At 39.4% G+C, this 25,741-nt stretch overlaps 1 protein-coding gene across 5 annotated transcripts in view; it reads right to left on the bottom strand.

Moving 5' to 3' along the window:
- The window catches only part of TECPR2 (tectonin beta-propeller repeat containing 2), a 106,509-nt gene that overhangs the window by 57,034 nt on the left and 23,734 nt on the right, over nucleotides 1-25,741 (bottom strand). For 2 of the 5 annotated variants that reach the window (XM_071557480.1, XM_071557482.1), the window contains exons 17-21: nucleotides 25,448-25,681; nucleotides 21,697-21,845; nucleotides 8,806-8,947; nucleotides 7,728-7,877; nucleotides 5,219-7,472 (exon numbers count right to left, since the gene is read on the bottom strand). In XM_071557480.1, coding sequence (XP_071413581.1) covers nucleotides 7,315-7,472; nucleotides 7,728-7,877; nucleotides 8,806-8,947; nucleotides 21,697-21,845; nucleotides 25,448-25,681 — 833 coding nt within the window. In that variant the 3' untranslated portion in view covers nucleotides 5,219-7,314. Of the gene's footprint in view, nucleotides 1-5,218; nucleotides 7,473-7,727; nucleotides 7,878-8,805; nucleotides 8,948-21,696; nucleotides 21,846-25,447; nucleotides 25,682-25,741 lie in introns of those variants that run through there. The other 3 variants (XR_011697986.1, XM_071557483.1, XR_011697987.1) reach the window with 3 other exon arrangements.

The following is a 25,741-nucleotide window of genomic DNA, read 5'->3' on the forward strand; positions in this document are numbered from 1 at the left end:
TATAAGCTAAGAGATCAATTATACCAGTGTTAATAAAGAAAAGTAAACTCATTTTCAGTAATTGTCAGATTTTTTTTAACAGCTCTGTACATATTCCCACTGCAGCAGTGTTTCTGGAGCAGTGACTCTCAAAGATGCTCCATCAAGCACTGACAAGTGGGCCACATTTGTTTACAGAAGTGTACAACTTTTGCAGTGCTTCTTCTTAAAAGCTTGATGGAAAAAATGCAGGAAAATCTGTAAGGAAGTTTCCGTGGTGACCCAGGACAACCCACTGAAGAATCTGGGGAATCACTATTTTCCATCTACTTACTCTGTAAAAGTTGGTACCTGTGAAACTAACAGAGGTCAATAACGAAACCTGGGAATCTTGAATGCAGAATGCAAATAGGATAGTAATATGCAAATCATCTGGGTGAGAAGTCTAATTGTTGGGTCCATCAGACACTGGGTTTCAAAACTACCCATTTCAAAATGAAAGTCACTGTCACTCATTCATGTCCTAAAAAAATTGTAGATGGTAGATAGAGTAAGGGCTGTGTTTCTCCCTTCAATCATAACTTCTTTAACTTTTTAAATGAAAAACTGCATGAGATTTGGTGAAATTCATTACAAAGAGAGCATAAACAAAGTTTCATTTGTAATAACTGCTCAAAGGATGAGATTTATGTCTCTGTTATGCTGACATTCCACGTTGGCTGACTTCAGGAACTGCAGCAGGGAACCCTAAAGCAAGAATCCTTAGAGACAGACATGAGAAACCACACATTTGCCAAGATCTGCAGAAGATTCCCATTATTCACCACAGCAGCTGGCAAAACTCGCCAGGCAGGGAATCCTGTGTAGGCGACGAGCCTGTCCATGCTGCCCAGAACAAACATGCTAAGGGAGACACTGGAGTCTGGGCTCCTGGCAGTGCAGTTCTGCAGAGACAGTATTATTCTTTAGGTCTCTGAAGCTGACAGCAAGATAGATGCCAACCTGCTTCCAAAACTGGCTTTGAGAAATCACTGGCTGTGTGATTGTGAAACTCAGGGATTGAATGAAGCATGGCCTTTTAAGTGAAAGCTGAGCTCACCTTGCTCAGTGTGTTTTGAAAACTCATCTCACCCATTAAAAAAAGAAAAAAACCAACCAACCATCTGTCACCTTCCGTCTTGAAAGTCTTCTATTAAAATAGTGTTTAAGAAGTTACTATATTGCAAGCAGCCAGCAATGGTGAAAAACATGCTGCAAAGGACTATGCACAAGGTTTTCAGCTACCACAGAAACTTGCTGGATTAAGCTTTGGTATTTTATTTAAACCAAAATTAAACTAGAAAGAGCTGCTTCACTACCTCCCTGGGGCTCAACTCCTGTCCTACAGCAATTAGAAGTGGCGAGATGGGGAGGAAGGAAAGCAGGTGCCATGCAAAACACTCAGAACTGCACTACACACTGTTTTCTGCCCAGGAATGTTCCATATGGGCACCATGTAATCATGTAATTGTGCATGGAAATGGAAGGACAGGAGAAAGATCTCCCCCCTAAGCAAAGAACAGTATGAAAAAGCAGTTAGCAGGCCTTAAAAGCAACAAGATTCAGCTCCCCAAAGTATCTATTCCTAGTACAGGCAAACGTATTTCAGATTTTTTTGTTGTTTTAAACAGACCCCATGTTGACAGTACTTTAAGTAACCAGCTAATTAGACCTGAAGCCCAACAGAAGATCTCCTACACAAGTACCTATGGCATTGATGTTAATATTCAACAAGGTCAGCATTATTATTACAGCAATTACAAAATGAATCAACAGTGCTAAACATGTTCCTTCAAAGTGTTACACTGATCATTTTCCATGTTCTCCTTAACTTAAAAGGACTGACTTTCACCACAGCACCATGGAACAAAGTGCAGATCCACCACTTCATGTGCTTTTATTCCCAATTTGGAATGCTTGGTGCGGCTCACGGAGGGAACAGCCTATGGCCCATCTGTTGAGGTACAGAACGGATTTAGCAAGACAAGCGTGGGAGCTGAGCAAGTAAAATCTCACTCATTCTAGCAATTACCCTACTTACTCTGCACTTCCCATGATCAGCTGGCTGCTCTGTTCCCCAGAACAACCGGGGATTGTGGGGTTTCTTGCTGGCAGTTGCAGTTTTTCCCATGCAGCTCAAGCAAATTCATTCTCCTCTCTACATGCCCCTGCTCTGCAGCCAGGCACACGTGCCAGGCAGTCTGCTGGGGGTTTCCCTCCTATTTTTTGTTATTTTTTTCTGGGAGAGATCTAGTTAGCTTAATCTTTCCCCTGACCCAGCAGAGCTTAGCCGAATTCATCCAGCCCACAGTAAGGCAAAATACAGCAGCCTCAGCAAGGAGTCATCTCTTGAGCATTCTCACTTCATGCTATAAAAGACAGAACACCTGTGCCACTTCTCCATTCCGTATACAAGATCCCTCTGCACACACCTGAACACAGAGGGCTCCCAGCCAAGGCTCACCACGCTGATTAGACAGCAGGTCCACTGAACACACATAAAGCACACAGTCAACTTGTGCAAACTCAAACCAATAAGTACAGGATGATAATTCAATTCTGTACACATCCTTTGGTATATTTTCCCTGGATATGAGATTCAAAACACAAGTGTTGTAAATTGAAGTCTCCTTCCTTTATCTGCTCTAAGTGTATCTCAGCTGAGGTTATGAGAAAAGTATATTAAAATGGAAAAATAAGTGACCAGTTTCTTCTGTATCAGAAATAGTGAATAAAGTTTGAAAGACTAATTCATAACTGCAGCTCCACTCAGTGCTATTCAGTTTGCACTATTCAGTGCCTCTATCAGGGAATCACAGACTATAAAAATCACTATATTTTAAAGAAATTTCTCAGAGCCAAGATGGAAAGTTTTTCAGTTTGGAGGATTTAGTAATTTTTGATATTTTATAATCATTGTATTAGGTTTTATAGAGAGAAATCAAAGCTTTTATATATGTACATATATATACATAAATAAAAAGTCCACCATCCGTAAAAACAAAGATTCTCAACAGATCTTTACTTTTTCTATTCTTTTTTAACCCACTAGCATCAAGCAGGATTTTAACTTTATGGCTAACCTAACAACTTTGACAGATATATTTAAACAGATTTCAAGTCAGGCAGATTTAAAAACCAAAGGAATCATCATGGTAATTTCACCCAGTTCATAGTACAATACAAGCCACAGTATATTCTAAAAGATTTCGTGCACTGAACCCAAACCTCGATTCCTATCATGATTTCAAGTGATGAGAAATCCATCACTGACAAACCTAGATATTGCTATTTAGCAGACTAAGGACATAATTGCATTCATCCAGATTTTTTAATCTTTATCACTGGAGCTCTGGTTGTAGTAATTCACAAAGGATAATGACTGCAACTCAACTTTCACTTTCCAGTAATTAAAACCTAGTCCTCTATATTACAAGTTCTCTTCAGTCCTGCTGATGTGAGAGTGTTTATTTTTATATACAAATAACTCATGATCAAGCAATCAGGGTGATCTACGTTGTTTGGCAAGACATATATCAGCTTTCTTTGCTGGCTACTTGCCACCCTACTATTTCCAACCTGCAGGTTTCACTTTCAGGAAGGCTGCAAGAGGAATAAAGCTTGCACCTCATATTTTACAGCTAGCAATCCTCAATCCAGATCTTATCTACTTCTGACAGTAGGGATGGATTGTGGACAGGGCTGGTTAAGGTGAAAACTGAAGACCAGAGAATTTACACCAAGGTCATGAGGATATCTCCATATGCTATTTATGTGTTACTAATTGCTAACTTGTCAGGAAAGGCCTAAAAGCACTTGAATTTCAAGCCTTTACACTCACAATAGAATTTACTGAAAAGTCATCTCAAGGTTCTTTCTTTAAATCGATCCAGAACTCCAGCAGAAACAACTATCAACAGCCCACTCATTAAAGAGTTTGAAGAGAAAAGCAAAAATATAAGCCACAATGCCACACTAGTCTAAAATGACCCACAAGTGCCTTCAACATACTTGACAGGACTCATCTATGGGAAAGTAATGTAGGGTAGTTATGGGGTTCAGACCTTCTGATGTTCAAAGTGTGTGTGGAAGAAGGGGGGATTCTTATCCATTGCATCAGACACTCTTTGAACACGTACAAAGGCCAAAGAAATGTGAATCTTTGCACCTGTAAATTAAAGCTATATTTAGACAATGACCCAAGTGTTCATTATAATTTTCTCAGTAGTAGCAGTGTTTCATAACAACAGTTCTACTATCTTACTTTAAAAATTAATGCATTTTCTTTGACACTTGTTAAAGATTGTCTTTGCACCATTTAACATGATCCTATTTATTTTTACTGCTGAGAGACAAAGAAAACCAAGAGTTTCTCATATATCTAAGATGGCTGTTTCACAAAAACTCATCACAGTCATCTTCCTTAAGCTGTGACATAAAGATTACTCCTGAATAATAGCCAGTGCTGTAAGGAGACTACCATTTCCCTGCAGGGGTCAGAGAAGCAGCTGAACCAGTTTGTCAAGATAAAAGCTATGATAATTAGCAAGGACATTGCCATTTGAATCTGAACAGGATTCCTGGGGCTGGAAGTGTGTTTAAGAGTCAGAAGCCTCATTAATCATTGCTATGTTTTCTTGTGTGAAGTTACCCAGGTCCTGACTCTGTCAGGAAACAGTTTTCTCCTCTGAGAAGGGAAGCCAAGGTGCCCCAGCTGGAGGTCCAGTTAAAGGCCAGAAACACAGGAAGTCCTCAGATAATTTAAAATTCAAGGAAGGGTGCAGTTACAGCACGTGGTACTATCACCCATTTTCTGCTTGAACATTTTCTAGCTAGAACACCACATGCATATTTAACATGCAATTTTTATCAGAACGTAAGGATTTTTTTTTACTTCTGTAACAGCAAAACCATATTAATACAGAGGCAACAAGCTTAATATTCAAATACGAGAAGTGCTTAATTGTCTTTGCTTGAAAGACAACCATTTCACTGGTTTGAAACACTTGTCATAATTTAAAAAAATATATGAAATAAACTTTACAATATCCAGGTCCTTACATTGTCATTACCACATTGTCTGGGGTAACATTAGGGGCGGGATTTCATAAGCCTGGCTGTCTTTCACAAGACAATTTCCAGACACAGAGAACTCTCCTGTGAATAGTACAACAGATGAGTCTTACCACAGTAATTTATTTCTTAAAAATCTAGTTTATTGCACTTGTCTCAAAGCACAAATGGAACCAAAAACCTAAGTACAGAAATAAATGTAAAAAAACCCATCCTAGTTTTATTAAAACTACCCTAAAAAGTAGTCTGATAAGAGCTCTTGACACCAATTGAATATTAACAACCATAGCAAGGAACAATATTATACAGTAAATAAACAACTAGCAAGCTCAAACAATTACTAAGATGACTTTGAAAAATGTAATACAAAAGTGTCACTATTAAATAATGCCACTGTACTTGAGCATCTGGTGCTTGGCAGGGCACAGAGAAGTACTCATCTCCTTTCTCCAAAGTGATGGACTCAGGAGCTGCCACAAGATACATTTAAGCTGAATTTCAGCTTCTTTAGGGTCCTCAAGACTCCAAGCTATGCTTGCATAAAACATACTGGGTTACTTCACAAGCTGATTCCATTACCATCCACTGTCACACAGGCTGAAAAAGCCCTCTGGGGTACTCTCTGTATACAGATGAGATACTAAAGAAGTGTTTGCTTCGTCTGTAAAATGTAAAATGTTACATCATCTGTTAAAGGGAAACAAATCTGTCCTCCCTCTAAGACTGAGATCAGACTGAGAACTGACAGCCAATATCACAAGTGCTACTAAAAGTCACACCATAACTTGGTTCCCTCTCCATGATTCACATTCTCACCTTGCACCATGTTTGTTCCAAGTTTAGTGCAGTACACGCATGAACTATTCTGAAAGAGAACAGAGGTTAAAAAGAAAACATGTCCTTTCTCATAGGTATTAAGTTCTCAAAACAGAAGCATCCCCACTTTGCAACTCTTGGCCTTTTCTGAAGCTGGCTCTTTTACAGTATTGGTTAGCAGCTGCTTAAAACATTCTGATGATTTATAAGCTTAGAACAAACACAAAGTAACTCCTCCGCCTACATACTGAACTCAGGTTCTCTCATCTATAGTTCTATTGCTTAAAAAAAGATGAGGTATCTGTCAAAGAAGATTTAGTATAAAGAAAAATAAACTGCAATTTTTAACTTAAGTTACTTCCCAGTTCATCACATACTCCTGCTGCAACATCTGTTAAGTATAAGACACTTCAAAATTTAGCTAACATAGCTAAAAATCAGAATATTGTTAAGTATTTTCTCACAATATCACAATTTTTAATGGGATATATAGGTAATTCTAAGTATTACCATTTTTTCTCTTAATAATCTAAGTTTGGTACTCAAAACAATATGAGTCCAAATGTTAAAGCACTGGCTGGAGGCACAAATACAGCACAACAGGAATTACAAAAGCTGCACTTACATTCCTGTTTTGTACTACAAACCCAACAAACAACCTCTTCTTATTCCAAACTGGGACTTACCCCCAAAAATCTGTCAGCTTCCTGATGGCTATGCAAATGAGCAAAAGTCCCCCTGGTTTTAGGTGTAATCCAAACTTCTCCCTTGTGAATGAAGCCAAATTATAAACGAAATTTCTTGAAATGGAAGGTTAGTATAGCCTTGCAAATACTTATATGAAAATGGATCAAACTAAGTTAATTTCAATACCAATACTGTGTAATCATGATGTTCTCAGATCTTATTAAGAAATACTTCACCATATTTTCTTCCATGCTGCAAGGAAAAATAATTCTAAATATATGTACAAGAGTCAGAGAGCAATCCCATCAGTTTGGAGTTCCAAGTACAAGAAGAAATTGAGAAATGCTTCATGTTTCTGCTGTAGAGAAATATTTAATGCAACAGAATTCCTTCTCAAACTGAGTACATTAGTGTGCATGCTGTTGTGAAGTAGTCACTTCCATTGCTAGTAAGATTAACTTAAGGGTTATATTTCCAAAGGAGCTTCTACAGTAGCACAGTATAACAACTGCAGTATGCCACACCTAAAGTCTCCCAAAAGATAATATAACAAACATCAGAACTCACAGCTTGGGGGCTATTTAACAGGTCAGTTTTTCAATAGAAAAGTGCTAATATCACAGGTCCAATATGAGTGGCTTTTAGATCCAATACTCTGTACATACATCACAGAAATTCTGTCCTCCTGTTTTTTCCACTGCTTCACAAGCTTGAGAGACTTCATATCACTTCCCATTCATCTTCAAAATCATCAGGGTGAAGCAGAACAGAAGTGTCATTATTTTTCTGCAAACTATGGGAATGGCTAAAGGTCTTAGTGAGGCGCTGGAGCAGAGATCCCGAAGGACTGATCGCCCACAGTTCATCTAGAGGGGTCACTGCAAAGCATAAATTATCCATCTTTTAATTAAGGTAGCAGGTTCCAATTTGAAACATTAAATAAATAATATCTGTATCTGTTTTCTAATTATACCCAGAGAAGGTTTTTTACTAATGCAATAAAAGTACCCTTGGTGAAACTCTCACGGAGTGCACAGCTCTACCTTGCACCTGGGTCAGCCTGAGCACCATCAGAGCGAAGCCAAAGCAGCATCACAACCTTTTGGATGGACTGTCACACAGAACCAACTTGCCTGTTAAACGTGAGACATTTCCAGGAATCTTCTTCCAGTAGTCTCCTGCAGGATTCTTGTCAGTGACGCCGTATCGACGAGCCACATCTCCATTGGGGCAGCGTGCCCAGACAGTCCTGGTACTTATGGCCAGCTGGCAAGCCTGCAAACCTGAGCAGAACTGCACATGAACAGGAGGTTTCCTGGGTACTAAATACACCCGCAGAAAAATTTACTAAGAGCAGATGTCGAGGGTGTAATAGTTTTTATGCATTCTTATATGAAGCACTGGTGAACAAAAAAAGGCTTTTCAATTGCAGATTTTGTGCTCTGCATCAATTGGCCATAAGGTTATCACACTGCAGATACATTTTGCTATGTGGCCACAGACACAAGCAACATCTAATTAGAGGACCTTCATAACACACTTCTGGAGCCTTCACTGTGTGTTACTACCAAATGGGGAATAATCCAACAGTTACAATCTTAATTTGTCTAAAAATGGTGAATATTATAGACACTGTGGACATTTTTTTCTGCCTCTCCACAAGTACACTGCAACTAAGTGCCACGTGTTCATGCAGTGACAAATATTTAAAAAGCAGACAGAATCAATGCAGTTATTTAGAAAGAAAAAAGTAAAATGTAGTTTTGTTTACAGGCAAGGCAAAAGTGTAGTTCTTAAACCACAACACATCCAACACTCGGGATTAGTAGAAAGATGTGCAAAATAGCATTAGGTTTTGTTACCCACATCTAGATAGTAACCCCATTTAAATCCAAAACTTCCCACAGCACAACAGTCTCCTATTGCTTAGGAATCCTGCTAAGTTCTATCTGAAAGAGAACTGTACCACTTATTAACTCAGTGGCAGCAGCCTAAAAATCATCATATTTCTCCCAGTTAACTACTTAAGTGTTTTTAAGTTACACGAAGGTCCTCTTTAAAAGATAACCCTCATCAAACACTTGATTGCCAAGAGAAATGTTTTATTTAAGCATTACTATCCAATTTAAAAAGCAACAAGAAAAAACCCTAAACAAAACAAAAACTGAGAAAATGGCAGAAACAACAAGGAACTGATGCATTAATTTTTACCTGGTACATGTTCCCAGTCAGTGCCTACAGGCATTTCATCTGTAATTCCAACTCGTACATGGACATTCCATTTGCTATCAATTGCCCACAACATCTGATCATTTGGACTTGAATGAATGCTGACCAAGTTGATTCCTACTGGCTATAAAAATTAAGCACAGTATTTAAACTTTGTACTACTGCATCTTTGTACTACTGTATCACTTGTTTTTCACAGAAGCACATGCAAAGTAAAATATTTACAAGACGCTAAAGACAGGGAGAAATGTAACTGATATTTTATATGTTACTGTACAAAATTATCCATTTTCCAAAAAGTCAATCCCTTTCTCAATAGGAAAGGAATATGAATGAATGTCACCCAACTGCTGATAATGATATTCATATTTAATGTTCAGCATTCAAGTCTAATAATATTAATATTTGCTTAACCACTGCTGTTCCGATCAGATACAGTTTCAACTGAAAGTTGAGGAGGAAACTCTTCCAATGAAATTCCACAAAATGGATTATTTTCCTCTTGCCTTCCTGAAAGTTTTCCTCACACAACTAACTTTGCACTTTATTTCTAAGCATATATAAGCAGTCCAATTTTTACAGTCTGGGTGTGTTTCCCCTTTGCAATGAAATGGTGATCCGCCTTCTTCCTTGTACTCCATCCTACAGGAATACAAGGATGGAACTTGCTGCAGACTGCAGGACTGGGGCAGACACATCTGCAGGAGAGGATCCACAACACTACCTGTTGGCAAACACAAGTGAAGCACTTCCCATTCTGCACCCAGGCGTGTCCTTACTCCATCTGCTTCTATGGAGATTGGCCTTACCTACTGTTCAAAATCAGTGTCACTGACATCATAACAATGGTGATTTGGTGGTAAAATTTATTAGCCAACAGGCTGCATGTTTGCAAATATCCTGCAAAACATGTACTTGAAATAAAACATGGATAAAAACAAACAAAAAAGTTTTTTCTCCACACCAGCCTAATGAAGGCACTGCAGAAGACAGTACAGTGCCCTCAAACACATCATCTCCTCACAAAGCAGCACTGCATTCCCTGCTTTAACCTCACAGGAGAAAGCTGAATTTCCACTGTGATAAACAGAAGAGCAAACAGCCATTTGCTTGTATAATCCTAGGAATACAGAAGCATAATCTGCATGTACATATATATATATACACACACACACGTGTATATATATATATATATATATATATATATATAGATATAAGCAAACAACCCAATCCCAGATGGGCCTTCTGTGTACATAACAGTTACCTGCTTTGGTTTTGCTTTCAGAATTCTGGTGCTGACATGTCTGACCCAGCTATAACCCAGTCTGACTTGCATCACCAAATCAATCCTGTCTATTCAGGTTTCAAGGCCCTTGACAGACTATCTTCTCATGTTTTTATTCTCATTAGGTATTTGCTCTCTGTTGGAAGCTTGAGGCTGGCAGAGGCTTGATCAATTGTTTACTTCTGCTCATGGTAAACTCACAGTGCCTGCAGTTTGAACACTTAAAAATAAAGCACTAATTGTCTTGAAAAGCACTGACTACACAGAATACGTAGCTGCTTGGCTACTTTCAATTTAGCATTAAACTAAAAAAATTAAAACAATAAACCACCATAAAAGCCTCCAAACACATCCAAAAGCAACCACCAACTCCCCAAACCACAACAGAACCAAAACACCCCAAAACCCCATGCCATTTTCCCCTTTAGACTTTCTGCCCCTTCACTGGAAGGGATCCTTAGTCCTGGGCCTGTTTCTGTTTCTCCCCTCCATGTTTTATCTGCCTCTTTCTCCAGCTTCCTTGGCTCTAATTCCCTTTTCTCCCTGATCACTCCCTACACTGCTGTCATGGGGTGGTGCTTCACTCCCACGCTGCTTCCAGTTGTGTAACATCCCTCTCCATATTTCTGCTCTTGGAGTCCCAGGTGTTCAAGTAAGGAAGTTGTGCAGTTATTAACTTGTGCAGGCTGAAGTACTGCACTAGCAGGAGACTTTTGCCTCTTTTTTTTTAATTTTATTTTATATTTTAAAATCCACTTATCTCCTTCTTATCATGTTCTTTTAACAATCACCTCTTCTTCAGATTTAGGACTTTCTGCCACCTTTTCTCCATGTCCATCACACCACAAACTGACAGTGTGTCTGCCTGTGCTCTGCAATACACTTCATGTTCCAACCAGGGTCCTTCACAAACTGTGTCCGACAGATTGGTGTGACTTTTGTTGCTGAACCACTGGGACTTGTGCCCTTTGCCCTCCACTCTCCAGTGTCAGCACCCCATTCCTCTCTTCCTCTGACATTTGTCTAGAAAAGAATTCTCTCAGAAAGTACTGGAGGAGTATTTCCATCCAAAAAGACCTCCTGAGTGCTTACACCCAGTACCTAAGCCTGTGCATTACTACAGATGTACAGGCAGTGGAGGCCAAGGAAAGCAGACAAAACACCCCAAAGGAGTGCCACAAAAGCAGTTGCATGAATCTCAACTAGATTGCTTCTTACACCACTGCAAGCTTAGGTATAATCAGAGCAATTACTTCTCCCCTATTCTGCAGCACCAACACATCCAAGAAACAAATGGGAATCATGAAATTCAAAGTAATGTGTCTACAAGCTTGGCCAAAAATTCTTCTCATTCTTTGCTTCTCTAAGTGAGCCCTCTGGGTATTTCACTTCCAGCTTCTCTTCCTTCTTCAGGCTACTCAGCTCTTCCTGAGAAACTCGCACCAATAAAACAATCTTGTTACTCTCCCTGTGAAAGGTGCAGGGAATTCACCTCCACCCCCCGCAGCTTTCTGCTGTGAAACAGCAGCGAAGGACACAACTGACAGAACACAAAGTGACATCACTATTATACACAGCAGCTTTTGGCACAAACCAGGGACAAGACACTGGAAATAAGCACAGGCAATTCTTAGAGCCTGTTGCAGAGGTTTGACCTCTCTTTTGGGTTTTTTTAGTATCCAGAAAGCAGCCAGTTACAGCAAAAAGTTGTTCTCATGGCTACCCCAGTAAGGTGGAGAAAATTACAGTTTTCTTGACATAATGTACCATTTTTTGGAACAATCATGCTGACATTATCTCAGCTATCCCCCATTTTCACTAAGTTTTAATTACCATAAGCCTGCTTTAAGTGTTTTATAATCTATATAACAAGAAAGTCTCTACAGCTGCAGTTAAAGGTTAAAGAGTTCTCTCATAGCAGTAAAGAGAGAGATCTGTGCAAATTCATAAATCTGCTGATAACATTTCAGAGACTGATAACCATGAAAATTAATAAATTATCTCAGTATAGCCTTTTCTCAGCTGGTTTAACTACCAACAGCATTTATGAGATTGATACACCTTTACTGTGAAATATGTCCTATTTGTAACTTACTGAAGGATCTGAAATTTTAAAGAGACTCACACCAGTCTCTCAGCCTTCCTCCTCTAATGCTGACACACAAAACTCTGCTTATACATTTATCCACAATACTCCACACTGTGAGAGATCATCTCATTATGGATCATCAATGGATCCAGCATTACTTGATAAAAAACATGGCAGAACATGGTTTGCCTTTTACTTGGGGTGCCAAAAAGTTCTTAACTCTAAAAATCTCAGTAGTCTGACTGCTTTAGCCAAGAAGAGAATGCAGATCCTCCTGCCCTCTGGTCTTGTGCACTGGCTACAAACACCCCAGTCACTCTCTGTCCTTTGATATGAAGGATTTCCCATCACATCCATGAACTGCAACACACATTACATAGTACAACTATGTACTTTTCAACATTAAAACCTCGTATTAAGAGCCGTGAATATCTTTGCTGTCTGCCACAAATAAAAACAACAAAAAAGAGCTTGCTAGCACCCACAGGTCTCATGAGAAAACAGTGCTGATAAAATGAAGCAAACTAGAAGCAAGCACTTAACTGGCAAATTCTTAAATGATATCAAGAAACAGTGTCTATGCTAAATGTATTTGTTATCAAGTTGGCCATTAGCTTTATAATTCCGTGCAAGTAATTTCCTTTGTTTCTGCAAACCACAGAGAAATAAGCCTCAGTGTAAGAACTCCATTTGAACCACAATATCAAACAAAATCCAAAGTAAAAACTAACACACACACGTACCCCAACATACTGCTCAGAAGTTTAGTCTTACTGGTCACAGCTGAACTCAAATCACTTCTGCCTTGTCAAGGAAGAAAGGACAAACACACACGTACAAAAAAGGCACCAGAACACTTTCCCCGTCACTTTTCAGGAGCACAGAGTCCATGTACCAGCGAACCTCCACTATCTCTGTTCTGCTGCAATTATTCAGGATAAGGAAGACTAAACATAACATTATGGGTCTGTCCAAGCCCAAATTCTTTACATAACGAGTTGGAGACTACATGCAGCCACTACTCCTTGCTTTCAAAAGACAAATCAGAAACACCTTCAGCTGGTCCAGGTCAGGCTGTAAGAAGGTCACACCAGAGATTGTTCTCACACTGTTGAGCATTATCTAATCTATTTTCATTACTAACAGCATCAAGACCCCATTAACACAAATAACAAACAAGGAACCAACTTAGAGAGGCCCTACCCTAATCTGTGCCTATTTGCGTATTATTTTCTGAGGTCTGTTTGAATGAAGGCTGTAAAGCACTTTCAGCATTAGCTTGTAAAATTAAGTGCTGCTTTTTTCTCTGCAGAGAAGTTCAAGGCAATATACAGGAGCAGGAAAGATGAATCTGTGTTTGGTCTCTTTCAATGCCATGTGTTGTTCTTCAGTAATGCTGGCAGTAAACTGTCAGAAAAACATTATTATTTATTGTTTGAAAAACTGGAGGATTATTTTCCTCAGAAGCCTCAGAACAACATCACCCTTTCCCTCACTTTTTGCCTTTAGTGAATAAAGGGACAAAGGCCTTAGTTGGGTGTCTCCAATTAAGGAGATATCTATTGTGCTATCTATGGCAAGCTCAATCATGAAGAAAAGGCAAAGCTAAGGAGTAAATTCCCTGACCTCTCCCCTCTGTTATCTCTAAATTCTATATTCCAACATTTTTTCTTGCAGAAACATGGGAAAGACAACAATACACAGCATCAAATCACAGAAAAGATCAAACCCAACCCATGCAATTATTCAACATGATAAAGCTCAACAGAACCATAAAATACCTTCAAAATATTTAGTACAACTCTTCCTTACAAGCAATTAAAAAAATAACTAAATTGTCATGCAACCACATTAAGGACTGTACAAACTACAGGCCTAGTCAGGTTTGCCCAACTGTCTTCTAGTCACAATCTTATAACTAAGACTATAAACTGCAATGTAGGAGATACTCTGGCTGTAATTACCACTATAGATATTTTTAATAACATACTGAAAAACTCAACTAGTAGGAGATTAACTAAGTTTTTACAGAAATGCATGCTAAGTAAACACTATGTGCAACTTCCCATGAAACAAAATATAATTTAACACTAGGTAATATAACCCTTGTACAAGCAAAGCTCTGAGCAACCAAGGCTTTTATTTTTTTTATAAACACACTTTTAACGAGCATCAGTGAAACACCCTCTATGGGTGGCTATGCCAGTAATGTGCACCCCTCTACTGTTTGAAACTTAAATACCTTACCAAGGAAAGCACAAAGCATTTATTTCAACTTCAGCCTCGGCTCTGCTTTGCTCAGACAGTTTTAACCAGTTACCAAACTATTGCTTTTTCTGCTGTTTTGCTTTTTAATGTTTGTCTGTGATCCTTAACATGTTTGTGATGAAAACACCACACACCTCTGACAGTAACAGAAATCCCCATTTCATTATTGCTCTGGTTTGTGAACAAATGCATATAACCTTCCCATGCTACAATTCATTTACACAACCAAAGGGGGGAAAAACCAGCAGCACACCTGTGAAAGAAAACCCCATGGACTCAGAGAGGGAGTAAACAAATAAGAAATAAAAACAAAATTACAAAAATCAACACTGACCAATTCTGAAAATTTACAACCTGCCATGATGGAAAATACATTATGTGAGGCACAGAAACACTGGAAATTTACTCAGGCACTTGAAGATGGGAACTGGGCACTGTCTCAGGCAAAGCATGGATCCCAATACAAGGCTATAGACGTGTTAAATTACCGGATGAAAACAATAGTACTCCGGGGTCAGGGATCAGAACCCACGTCACTGCCTCCCACAGAGATGATCCATTTACTACACTATATATAGCCCAACCTCCCCTGCTTTGCTTAGCTCTTGGATTCATTGGATTTGGGATCAGCAGACAGGGACTTCCCACAGGCCAGACTATTTGGCAATCTCTAGGAAGGGTCACAGGGGCAGGAAAGGCACCACAAGCCAGCCCTCCACGTCCCTGGAGGAGGGAGGATTGCCAGGCTGCTCTGCAAAGAGAGGCTCTCAGCACCTTGTCCGCTTCCAGCATCATCATAAAATAGGGAGACACTAATACACAGTGGGGAGGGGCCTTCAAATTCGTAATTCGAGGTCAAAGAGCCTGATGTGTCCAGCAGATATCCCAGGGTGTCTCCTTACTCTGTGCAGCCAAGGCATGTGCATGCTAAATCACAATATGCACTCTCTACCCATGAATTTTTACACCATGACATTTTTATTTTTGAATAGGGTAACTCTGTAAAACTCTCAAACCTCAATGATAATTGTAGTTACTTTATTTGCCCAATTGAACATTAAATATATTTCTTAATTGTTTTGAAAAATAATTAAATATATAATTCTGTTTTGGCAAACCAAAATATCAGCATGCTGGAAGAGCACAGGTTGAGGATGTTTCCAGTACTGAAAAAATTATGAAAACTGAAGGTTCTCTTTTTCCTAATTGTGCTCAGCGGAAACCTGTCTTGTCAGAAAGCAAATCACCACCTTGAGGTCACGTTTCAGAAGGACATGGAAGGATTGCCTACTCAGTTTTCAGGGTGTACCTCAGTTTGTGCCCTCTTTGGGATCTGAAGCTTCTGGTGCTGATAGCAACTGCTATCTATGGCGGCAGGCTCCACACACACTTTTCTGAACGTGCTGATAGCAGTGCCTTAAAACAAATATCAGAAGGCTAAAACTCCAAAGCAGCAAAATACAGTGAAATAGTGACAGTCTTAACTGAAAACACCAAGGAAGATAAGTACTAAACTCAGCAATGGCATTGGTGTGAGGTAACTTCAGTACAAATGTTGGAACTGCATTTTTTCAGCCTCTAAAAGCACCTTTTACATAACTTACATTACTTAAGAAAGGCATGCTCATGAAGAACAGCTCAGACTTGAACTTAAACGATACGGCATTCTAAATGAGCTAAACAAAATACATGGCTGCAGGAGCTTTGATCTTCTATACTTACTTGCAACCCACCTCAAGACAGCTGCTCAGACTACTGCTAAACAGCTTTTTTCTATGTCCTCTTGAAAAGTGCAGTCCTCAGGGAAAATCCTCTCCCTGTTATATTCAGAGGCCTCATGTGATAAAGATACAGTTAGTCTGGTCCAGAGATAACCAGAAGGTTTAATGAGTGCATTCCTTCTCAAACCTGCATAGACTTGGTCTAATAAAAGGCACTTGGTCTGAATCTCATCTGGGCACTCCAAGGCAACTCAAAAAGCTGCCTGTGCAATAGCCAGTCTGTGCCAGGGGAAACAATCAGACTTGGAAAGAACAGTCACGTGGAGTATGCATCAGAAAGAACAGAGATTTCCATGGCAAGTAAGTTCAAAAGCCGCGTAGATGATTCTGAAGTAAAAGTTATGATGCACTTTGAACAGAAAAATCCCTTTTCCCCCAAGTATCCATGCCTTGAAGATCATTTCAAACAAACCCTTCCTACATTTCAGCTTAATGGCAAAATCTGATCTTGAGGAGTGCTCACCACTTCCTTCTCTAAGTACCACTTAACACAGCACTGGGCTAAATAATAATATGAATCTCACTAAAAAATGCAAAAGCAAGGCAGATGGCAGAGGCAGAAAGTCACCAAATCCACATTAAGTGTTCTGTAAGATAAGCAGAATTCTATTTAAAGAAAGGAAATGAAACAAAGATCACGACAACCATTTCTAACAAGTCACCACTCATCCACAAGGTACAACCAACCTCCTTAACCTTTCTTAATCTATGTTCAAAGTAAGGTATTCAAAAGAAATGAAATCTATCCTGTATAGATTTCTCAGAATTAGAGTTTGCCTAAATTTCAGATTATATTTTTGAACTACTATTTGCTAGTTTTTGAACTACTGCGAAAGCATGAACAGACAAATTTTTTTTAAGTCTGTGTAAGAAAATAATAGCTCCTCCTAGATCAGTGAGAATTTCTGCTACCTGTAAGAATTTTCTTACCTATGATATGAACCTGAAAATATAAACATATAATTACCAGAATGTTTATGGGAAGAGTAGTAAATCCAAAGTTTCTCTGACTTGAAATGCATATATTGGTAGTGTTGGTTGCTGAGATCCTGGAACTGCAAGCCATCAACTAAAGCTTTATGCAGTAGACAAATAGAAACATTTCTTTACATAAACCCCTGGTACTCCACAGGGCAGACAAGCTGTGTCAATATTTAGGCAGACCTCTTGATTTAATAAAATTGCTTTCCTAATCCTATTCTCTATGAAATTTGGTTACAAATGAACAAAAGAGCAGCAATTAAGCAAATGGCAATTAATAAAATGTTTCAAATTTTTTTTAGCATAAGACACATTATTTACAATCAATAGATGATTAGTCACTTCTTACAAATACTGGTTATGATCTTTTTTTTAACCTCTCCTTTAACCTTGTCCAATAAAGTTGTTTAACTGATAGATCCATTAATGTAAATCTGAGAAGGTGGTTCTTAACGTCAGCTTGTATGTTAAGTTGTACTTGCAGGAAGTTAAGAATTTCTCAAGAGCAGATCTTGTCTCAGCATCTTTTCCAGAAAGTGCCAGAAATCAAAGCTGAAATGTTGAAAGAATTATTTTCAAGAAGTCAAATTTCTGGGGACCTTTTAAGTAATTTAATGATTTTTAATTTTTTATCAACTTCAGCTATATAATCACTTAAATTAGTCTTATAGCCTACACTAATTTTCTATTTCATTTTTTATTATTGTTCCTTTAGGCCAGAAATCTGAAAAGCCTTAAATCATAATAAATATGCATTCACACACATATAGAAACATACTTCATAGTATCTTAAACAATATTTATATTTTCTCCTCTTTTTTAAAATCAAGTACCATGTATATTGAGACATACTATGGCAGATCATAGTTTTATGCTGCATATTAATACCAGAATGAAGACCATTTTCTATTTCCTGGTCTACAATAATTTCATCAAACCATTTTGATCAGTTTTGTCAATGTCCTTGAAGCAGCTTCCTCAAAGCTGCTTAACTCCGTAATTATTTTGCCTTCTAAGACTGCAGAACGGAATTGATGAAGCACAGAAAACATCTATATATAAACTACTACTGCTCAAGATACTCTAATGATGTTATCAAACACTTCTGAAGTACTGGATAAAATAAAGAAGAGGGAGGGCAAAGAACATGTTATTTTTTATCTCAAGAGATGCTGCAGTGGGGAGGTACAGAGGGAAGAGTAACAAATAAGAATGGGCTCACACTGGATTTAAGAAAAAATACAGCATCACAGAGGCAAAGACTGAACTTAAATTATATGCACTCATTTTAGCATGAGCAAAATCTCATCAAAATTACAGTTTCTGAATACCTTTGTGAAGTTGTGCAAAGACGGATGCTGTGCAAGTGCAGCACTCCTTTAAGGAGAGGTGACACCATAAAAGCAGAGTCTGCAGCTGCTCACAAGCTGCTCATGAGTCATGAGATCTGGGATAGGCAAGTCATATTGGCTCTGACATTTACTGGGGAATGAAATATCCAAAGTTGGTTTTAAATTATGTTATTTGAGAGTGCTCCTTCACTTAAAGCAAGTGAAAGGCAATTTTGATTTCCTTCTTCAAACAGAAAATGGCTGAATTGTTCACAAATGCTTCTTACAGTATTTCTATTCTGCAGGGAGCAAGGCAGCATGAACTATGTCAAAGTCAATTAAGGGACAGATAACAGCAAGTAATTTGCTCCTAATAAGCAAATACTGTTCACTGAATAGTTCACTTCTCAGACATGGTGTTATATTTGTTATCCAAACACTATGCTAGAGTGTGGAAATATTTTTAAAGTTCACATATTTCTCTTATGTTGCATTAAACCTCTGTAAAAGCATGAATGGCTGCTCCTTAATGGCTTGTTTTAACACGCTGGAATTGTCTCAAAATGAGCATGGAACCCACAAGTTTTCATCTCTGCAAGCCATGTTTGAATTTTTGCCCTTTAATATTGACTCATTAAATTTGCCATGTCAGGAGTTGGCAAGATAACAGGAAAGAGATTGACACTGCTCTTGGTGTCAGAAGGTTATAATTTTTGGAAGGCAACATCATCCAACTTGATAAGGCAACAGGAAATAATTTGATTTTCAACCTTGTCCACTTGCTACATAAGGAAATCATTGCCAAATTGTGAGCCACAGCAAATCCCAGTTCTTGTAAACACCTTTGCATTGAGTAGTTTAATTTCAGTGGAGGAGTAGAGAATCACTTGATACAGAGAAAATAATCTCAGCATAGGGAAACAGCTTTTCAGGCTATTTTCTTGGATACACCTTTGATAAGAAGATGTACGTATGTCTGTATGGCCAGACTTCACGAACGCAGATTTGGGCAGGGCCCTTCCAGCCTGCGCCGGGGATGTTTTAGGTGAGGCACAGCGTGCGCAGAACTGACCCCACCGTTTCAGTCCTAAGGTCCATCTGCCACGGCCAAGCGAGCTTGGACAGTGACAGGGAAGTCCTTGGGACTGTCACAGCACCCGGTACTGACCGGGGCTGACCCTGCTGAGCATCTGAGATGTGACGGGATGGGATGGCAAGGAGGCTTAACTGCCAGGGGATGGTCCCCACTGAGACTCAAACCCACGTCCTTGGGATTCAGAGTCCGGAGTGCTCTCTCTCCATTACATCACGGCACCGCCTGTTGTAAGAACACACTACGCAAGTTTAACACTCTGTCTATTGGCAAACTCAGTTTAAGTGGAATGTTTCCCCCCCATTTTTAAGAATACTTCCTTCATGGGAGACATCACCACTGACACCTTCAGGCTCCTCTTCCTGCTGCCCCTACCCCTTTGTTAGCAAGGAAAATGTGTCTCTCAGAGATTACACCAGAAAGACCCACTCGCAGCATGCAAAGAATGAGCAGTGTAACCAAGTCCTTTTTACAACTGCTGCTGCCACCTATTTATCAGTCAGCTCTGCTATGCTGCAAAACAAGGTACCATTCTGGGGGATCACGTGCCCAGTACAGAACATCATCCAACCAGTGCTGTGCTAATTGATGGGATGGAGATCTGCAGAGTCATTTCCCTGCTCCCCTGCCCTTCTTTGCTACACCCTGAGATACAAAGGAGCCAGTAACTGGCTGATGAAAGACAAGCAGAACTAAAAGCAAACTATGTAAAAACCAACTAAACTATTGCAGCTCCACTGCCACAGATTTACTTAAATTTCTTAATACGTCCTTTCAAAAGTACCACACATTTCAAAATCTTTAAGAGAAATGCTGTAACATCATAAAATGTCAATCAAGTATGTAAACACATCCAGTGCTACCCTGTCAAATCAGCAGACAGTTCGGTTCAAGTGTTTTTGTGCCAAGGGGCAAAGAATGAAATCAGCAGTCAGAGGTCAGCTCCACTACAGCAGTCCCAACCCACAGCACAGAAATTACTCTCATTTCATAGATTACTTTGCAAAGTGTTAGAGCAGCAATGAAAGCAACCTGTGGGGTTTAAGGAGAGATTAAAAAAAAACCCCAAAACAACAACCAAAACCAACCCAAACAACAGACACTGGAGAAACAGATTTTGTCAGGTTTTTTATATTCAGAAAATACACTCCCAGGATACTTTAGGAGGCTTCTTTCCTCTCCAATCCTCTGAAAGGATATCAGGTTTGCCCATTTTGAGAACAAGGGAAAAGAGCTGCATTTGTACTGTATATTTAAAAATGACTGGATGGCAAGGAGTGTCCCCAAATTCACAGAATATGCCGAGTTGGAAGAGACTCACAAGCATTATCAAGGCCAATTCCGGGACCCTGCACAGGATCACCCCCAAGAGTCACACCATGTGCCTGAGAGTGTCATCCAAACAGTTGCTGAACTCTGCCAGCCTTGGTGCTGTGACCACTTCCCTGGGGAGCCTGTTCCAGTGCCCAACCACACTCTGGGTGAAGAACCTCTTTCTAATATCCAACTTAAACTTTCCCTGACACAACTTTAGGCCATTTCCTCAGGTCCTATCACTGGTGACCACAGAGAAGAGATCAGTGCCTGCCCTCCCCTTCACAGGTGAAACTGCCACAGGAAACCACAGCAAGACCCTCACACCTGGCAGCCCTTGCACAGCCCAGCGAGTGTCACGGCTCTGACACCTTTCCCAACATCAGCAGGCACAGCACCCAGCAAACATCCCAGACTCACAAGGGTGAGGATAAAGGCAGAGGTAGGCAGGCACTTCAGCACCAGCCACCTGAGCAGAGCCCTCCCTCACCCTCTGCACTGTGCTGTTTGCCCATCCAGCCCCTTGCTTAGCACACAGCAGGTCCTCAGGATGCAGCTCAAGCCTGCACTCCACTATGTGCCTGTAAAGCTGCTGTGTGCTACAAGAAGAGTAAATTTTCATTAGGGAAGGAAAACAAAACCCATCTCTACTGTTTTCCATGAGTGTTACAATTATTGTTTAGCATAAAGCTAAACCACCAGGTTACAAAGAATCATAATCAACACTTTACCTGTATAGGTGGCTCAATCATTATCCACGCAGGAAGCATCAGACTTGGGTTAAGAGGTTGAGTTCCTACACGGAAATAAATGCCACCATTGGAGTCACAGGCCCAAACATGCTGATTTCCACAGGTCAAGCTGATCAGCTTTACAGAACCTAATAACAAGGAGAGTGTTAGCAACCTGGCATTATCCTTTCAAATTCAGCTAGTAATGAGAACTTTTATTTAGACTTCATTGTATTAAAGTAGCTTTAAACACAGTCACATAAAAATGATTAAAAGTTAGTAAAACTTATGAAAGGAAAAAAAATCACTGGATACAATGAATAAAACCAACAGGTAGTGTGTATGTGAGTAATTTCTCTCCTAAATCTGAAAATAAATGTTTTAGTCACAGGGTACTGTAATTTCTAAAGCACATTAAAATACACTATTAAAATAACCAAATTCAAGCAGGGAATCATTCCATGACAAATGTTATCAGTGCCTGGACAAACTTTCACATGACCTAACATGAACTCTTCTGTGGCTGGCCACACTTGGAGACTTTTAAAGGTGCTGATCTGCTAGTACACATTCAGCAAAGAACATTCCTAACGCCAGCACTTCAAAAATATGAGACCATATGGATTATGCATTTCAGTGTTAACATACCAGTGTCACATCTGTAAATGAAGGAACTCATTTTCAAAGAGATGTAGATTCACCAGTGTGCACATTTATTACAGCCATATCCAAAGTGCAGCAGTATTTTAACCCTGTGTAAGTCAGCACTATGGAAACAAAGCTGCCAAATAAGTGTGCTTTGGAATTTTGGCATGGTTTGTGTTTTAGGTTTAGTCTAGATTCCTACAGGGACAGCAGAGAAGCATACTTGACATTTTAGACTAAAAAGGACTCCTAGTTAACTGCCTACTGACACTCTTTCACATTCATTTTAAAATAGCCATGCAATGTAATATACCTAACATTGCATTTTCTTTTTACACAATGCTAAGTAACAGAAAACATGTTCCAAAGAAAGAGGGACCCAATCAGTACAGACACACTACAGAGGGAATGCTCTGGTCGGACTCCAAACTGAAGACTCTAAAAATAGGCCTCGCTGGTTAACTGAACATGCCAGTGGTGCTTGGGATACCCCACTCTTGGTAACATTCTTGGTTCACTCCTCAGGTATGTGAAATCTGGCAACAAATCCTTGTAAAGTGCATCAGACTCAGCATTCCTGAAAGAAGAGGGTGGAATTTTATCCCCCAGAGTGTGAGTTCAAAGCACTTAATTTCTGCAGAAGGCAGTATTCCCTGACGTTAAGGTTTGCTCAGGGAAAGAACAACAGGACAACACAGCTTTATCCTTTAGTTACCTCTAATAGTAAATAGATATCATTAACCAAATTATTTAACTTTCTGAATAATATGAATATGAATTAATATCATCTCAAATTTTCCTTTAATCTTACAGCTTCACATTAAAAACAAAATGACAAAACTATACAGAAAAACTTCTAAGAATACCTATAACAACCTTATTTTTGCAGGCAGGGCTTGACATTCAGCTACAAAGTCAAAATCTTACTTTAAACTTTATTATTCCTTCTGACATAACATATTACTCGAAGCAATGGCTTTGTCATATGATCCCACAGCTGTTGAAGTGTTCTGATCCAGACAAGCATCAGAGCACTCACACACAGAATCACATATCACCTACTCGGCAGAGCTGATATTAGTTATGTCTAGAGTACAATTTGACATTCAAAAAAGCAGCCCTTAAGTAAATGTTTTGGGGTTCCTCCCTCCTCCCCCTCACAGTCTGCCTCTTAGGAGAAGGTCATGCTAACCACATTCATCTACTGTTTTGATCAAGCAGCAGGATTCAGAGGCATTGTTTTATTGTTAAAACCTAAAGGTCATTCTACTGTGTTTAGAAACCTTGATAGCAATAGTGGAACTCTAATCAAAATAATTCACTAGGTACTCCTCCCAGTACATAATGTAAAGGCAAGAGGAAGATACTACCAATGTAATATGAGTATTTGAACCTTAATGCTGGCAACCCCATCACTTCCATACAGAATTCTGAATTACCTTGTTCAGCAAGTTGCTCCCACTCCCTCATGCCCTGCCAATTATAGCCCTAATGTTTCAGGAGTAAACTTAAACGTACACTTGAACAATAACAACAGTTCTCCCATTTCTTCAGCTCCATTAGAGCAAATAAAGGCTCTTGGATTACAGTCATGGATATAGACTTGGCAGCAGTGATATACCATATGCAATTGGAGGAAAAATCCCTAAAACATTTTCACACTTCACTATTAACCCACAAGTGACAGGTAAAGTGGAGTGTTTGAAGTATTTCCTGACCCCAGATCTCTGCTATTCCACCACCACGTAACACAGAGCTGAAAGGAACAGCTGAATGTAAAGGCTGAACTGCTGAAGTTCACAGGCCAGATATCACAGTCCACTAACACCAATTCTGCTCATTTCCTTTATGAATTCTTTTGAGATTTTCAAACAATAGCAAGGAGTTATTTATTATTTCAGTTAAACAGTTACTATTTGAATTGCTGGAAAGACATGGTTCATGAGAAAGGTTTCAAACTGTACTAAGGAACGTGAGAGGGACACTGGACAACTACATCCTGTAGGTCAGTGAAGGTAAAAAGTATCAGTGTTTAAACTATTGTATGATGAGTGATTTGGAACCAATTCATCAGGTCTGAAAAGCCTGGTGTAAAACTGACAAATAAATTAATTTTAAGAGACACAATTTAAAAAGTTTTCCATGAACCATTACAAATTGTACACTAAAACTGTACAAATTGAGGCTCAAAGTCTGCCAGCTGCATCTGCCTTTCCTTAAAACCTGAAGTTAAAATTGCTTCTCTGTTCTCAGACTAGTCATGAACATTGCTATTGAAAACGGAAAAATTGCAAAACAGTTGAATTACTCTTAAAATGGTGCAAGAAAGGTGCATAGTCTCAGTTTCTTTTATCTTCACTTGAAACAGGAATGCAGGTTAGCAAAGAGAGAGGAGTGTTCTAATAGACAGGGTAGCACAGAAATAAATCTGATTGGAATACTACTGATGAAGTTGACAAGTAATCTGACTACCCCAGAGCCAAACTCCAAACTGGAAGTACATTTTAATAATCAAAACATGGCCAACCACATAAGCAAATGAAAAGAGCAATTAACCAGCAGCACATTCTAAGCATTCTGCTGAATTATTAGACCAGTATAAACCTGAACATGAGTGTTATAGCTGTATCACTCATGGATGATGCAACTCTTGGAGCATAATTTCTCTCTGACAGGATCCTAATGAAGCTTTGATGACTCTGTTAAAAACGTGTTTAATCACAAAATTCAGGGCTTTGTGTATGGAACTGCCCCAGACCAGGTGATTACGGTCACACTGCAGTACAAGAGCCAGTCAAAGCTGCTGAGAAACCTGCACAGCACCGTGTCAGGCTGAGCCATCTCAGACTGATCACTTGCAAGATGCACAGACACTCACCAAGTATCTTGCAAACAGTAAATATGCTGCCCACAGGAAAATGCTAAACAGAACACTGTTTGAAAGCCACAGCTGTTCCAGATGTTTTGCAATCCTCTGCCATGAGGCCCATTACTGCAAGTTTAACCCAGTAAATGTTATATCCTGTATCAGTAAACTGAGGGATACTTCTGGAAATTATTGACAATATGCTAAGGGTTAAGAGATACTCAATAAAAAAAGTCATACCTAGTTGGCTGAGATCCAGTTTTGTCCAATGCATCCCTGTTGGGCAGCTGGATGAAAGTGTTCTGATGAATATCTGCCCGAGACTATCCAACCCCCAGATGGCATCCTGGCAGGCAGAGTAGTGCACCATTTCAGCCTCTGGGGGCAGCTGCACCGTAGAAGGGCGAAACTGAGGATTCTGATCACTGACACAAAACAGATCCTTGCTGCTTTGGCACAGCCACAGAAAGCTTCCTATGGAAAGGACATTTCTGTTATTAACATAATTCCTCATCCACTCTGAGAAAGTTTACA

Source organism: Pithys albifrons, chromosome 6 (genome assembly GCF_047495875.1).
Source record: "Pithys albifrons albifrons isolate INPA30051 chromosome 6, PitAlb_v1, whole genome shotgun sequence".
NCBI classification, from domain to species: domain Eukaryota; kingdom Metazoa; phylum Chordata; class Aves; order Passeriformes; family Thamnophilidae; genus Pithys; species Pithys albifrons.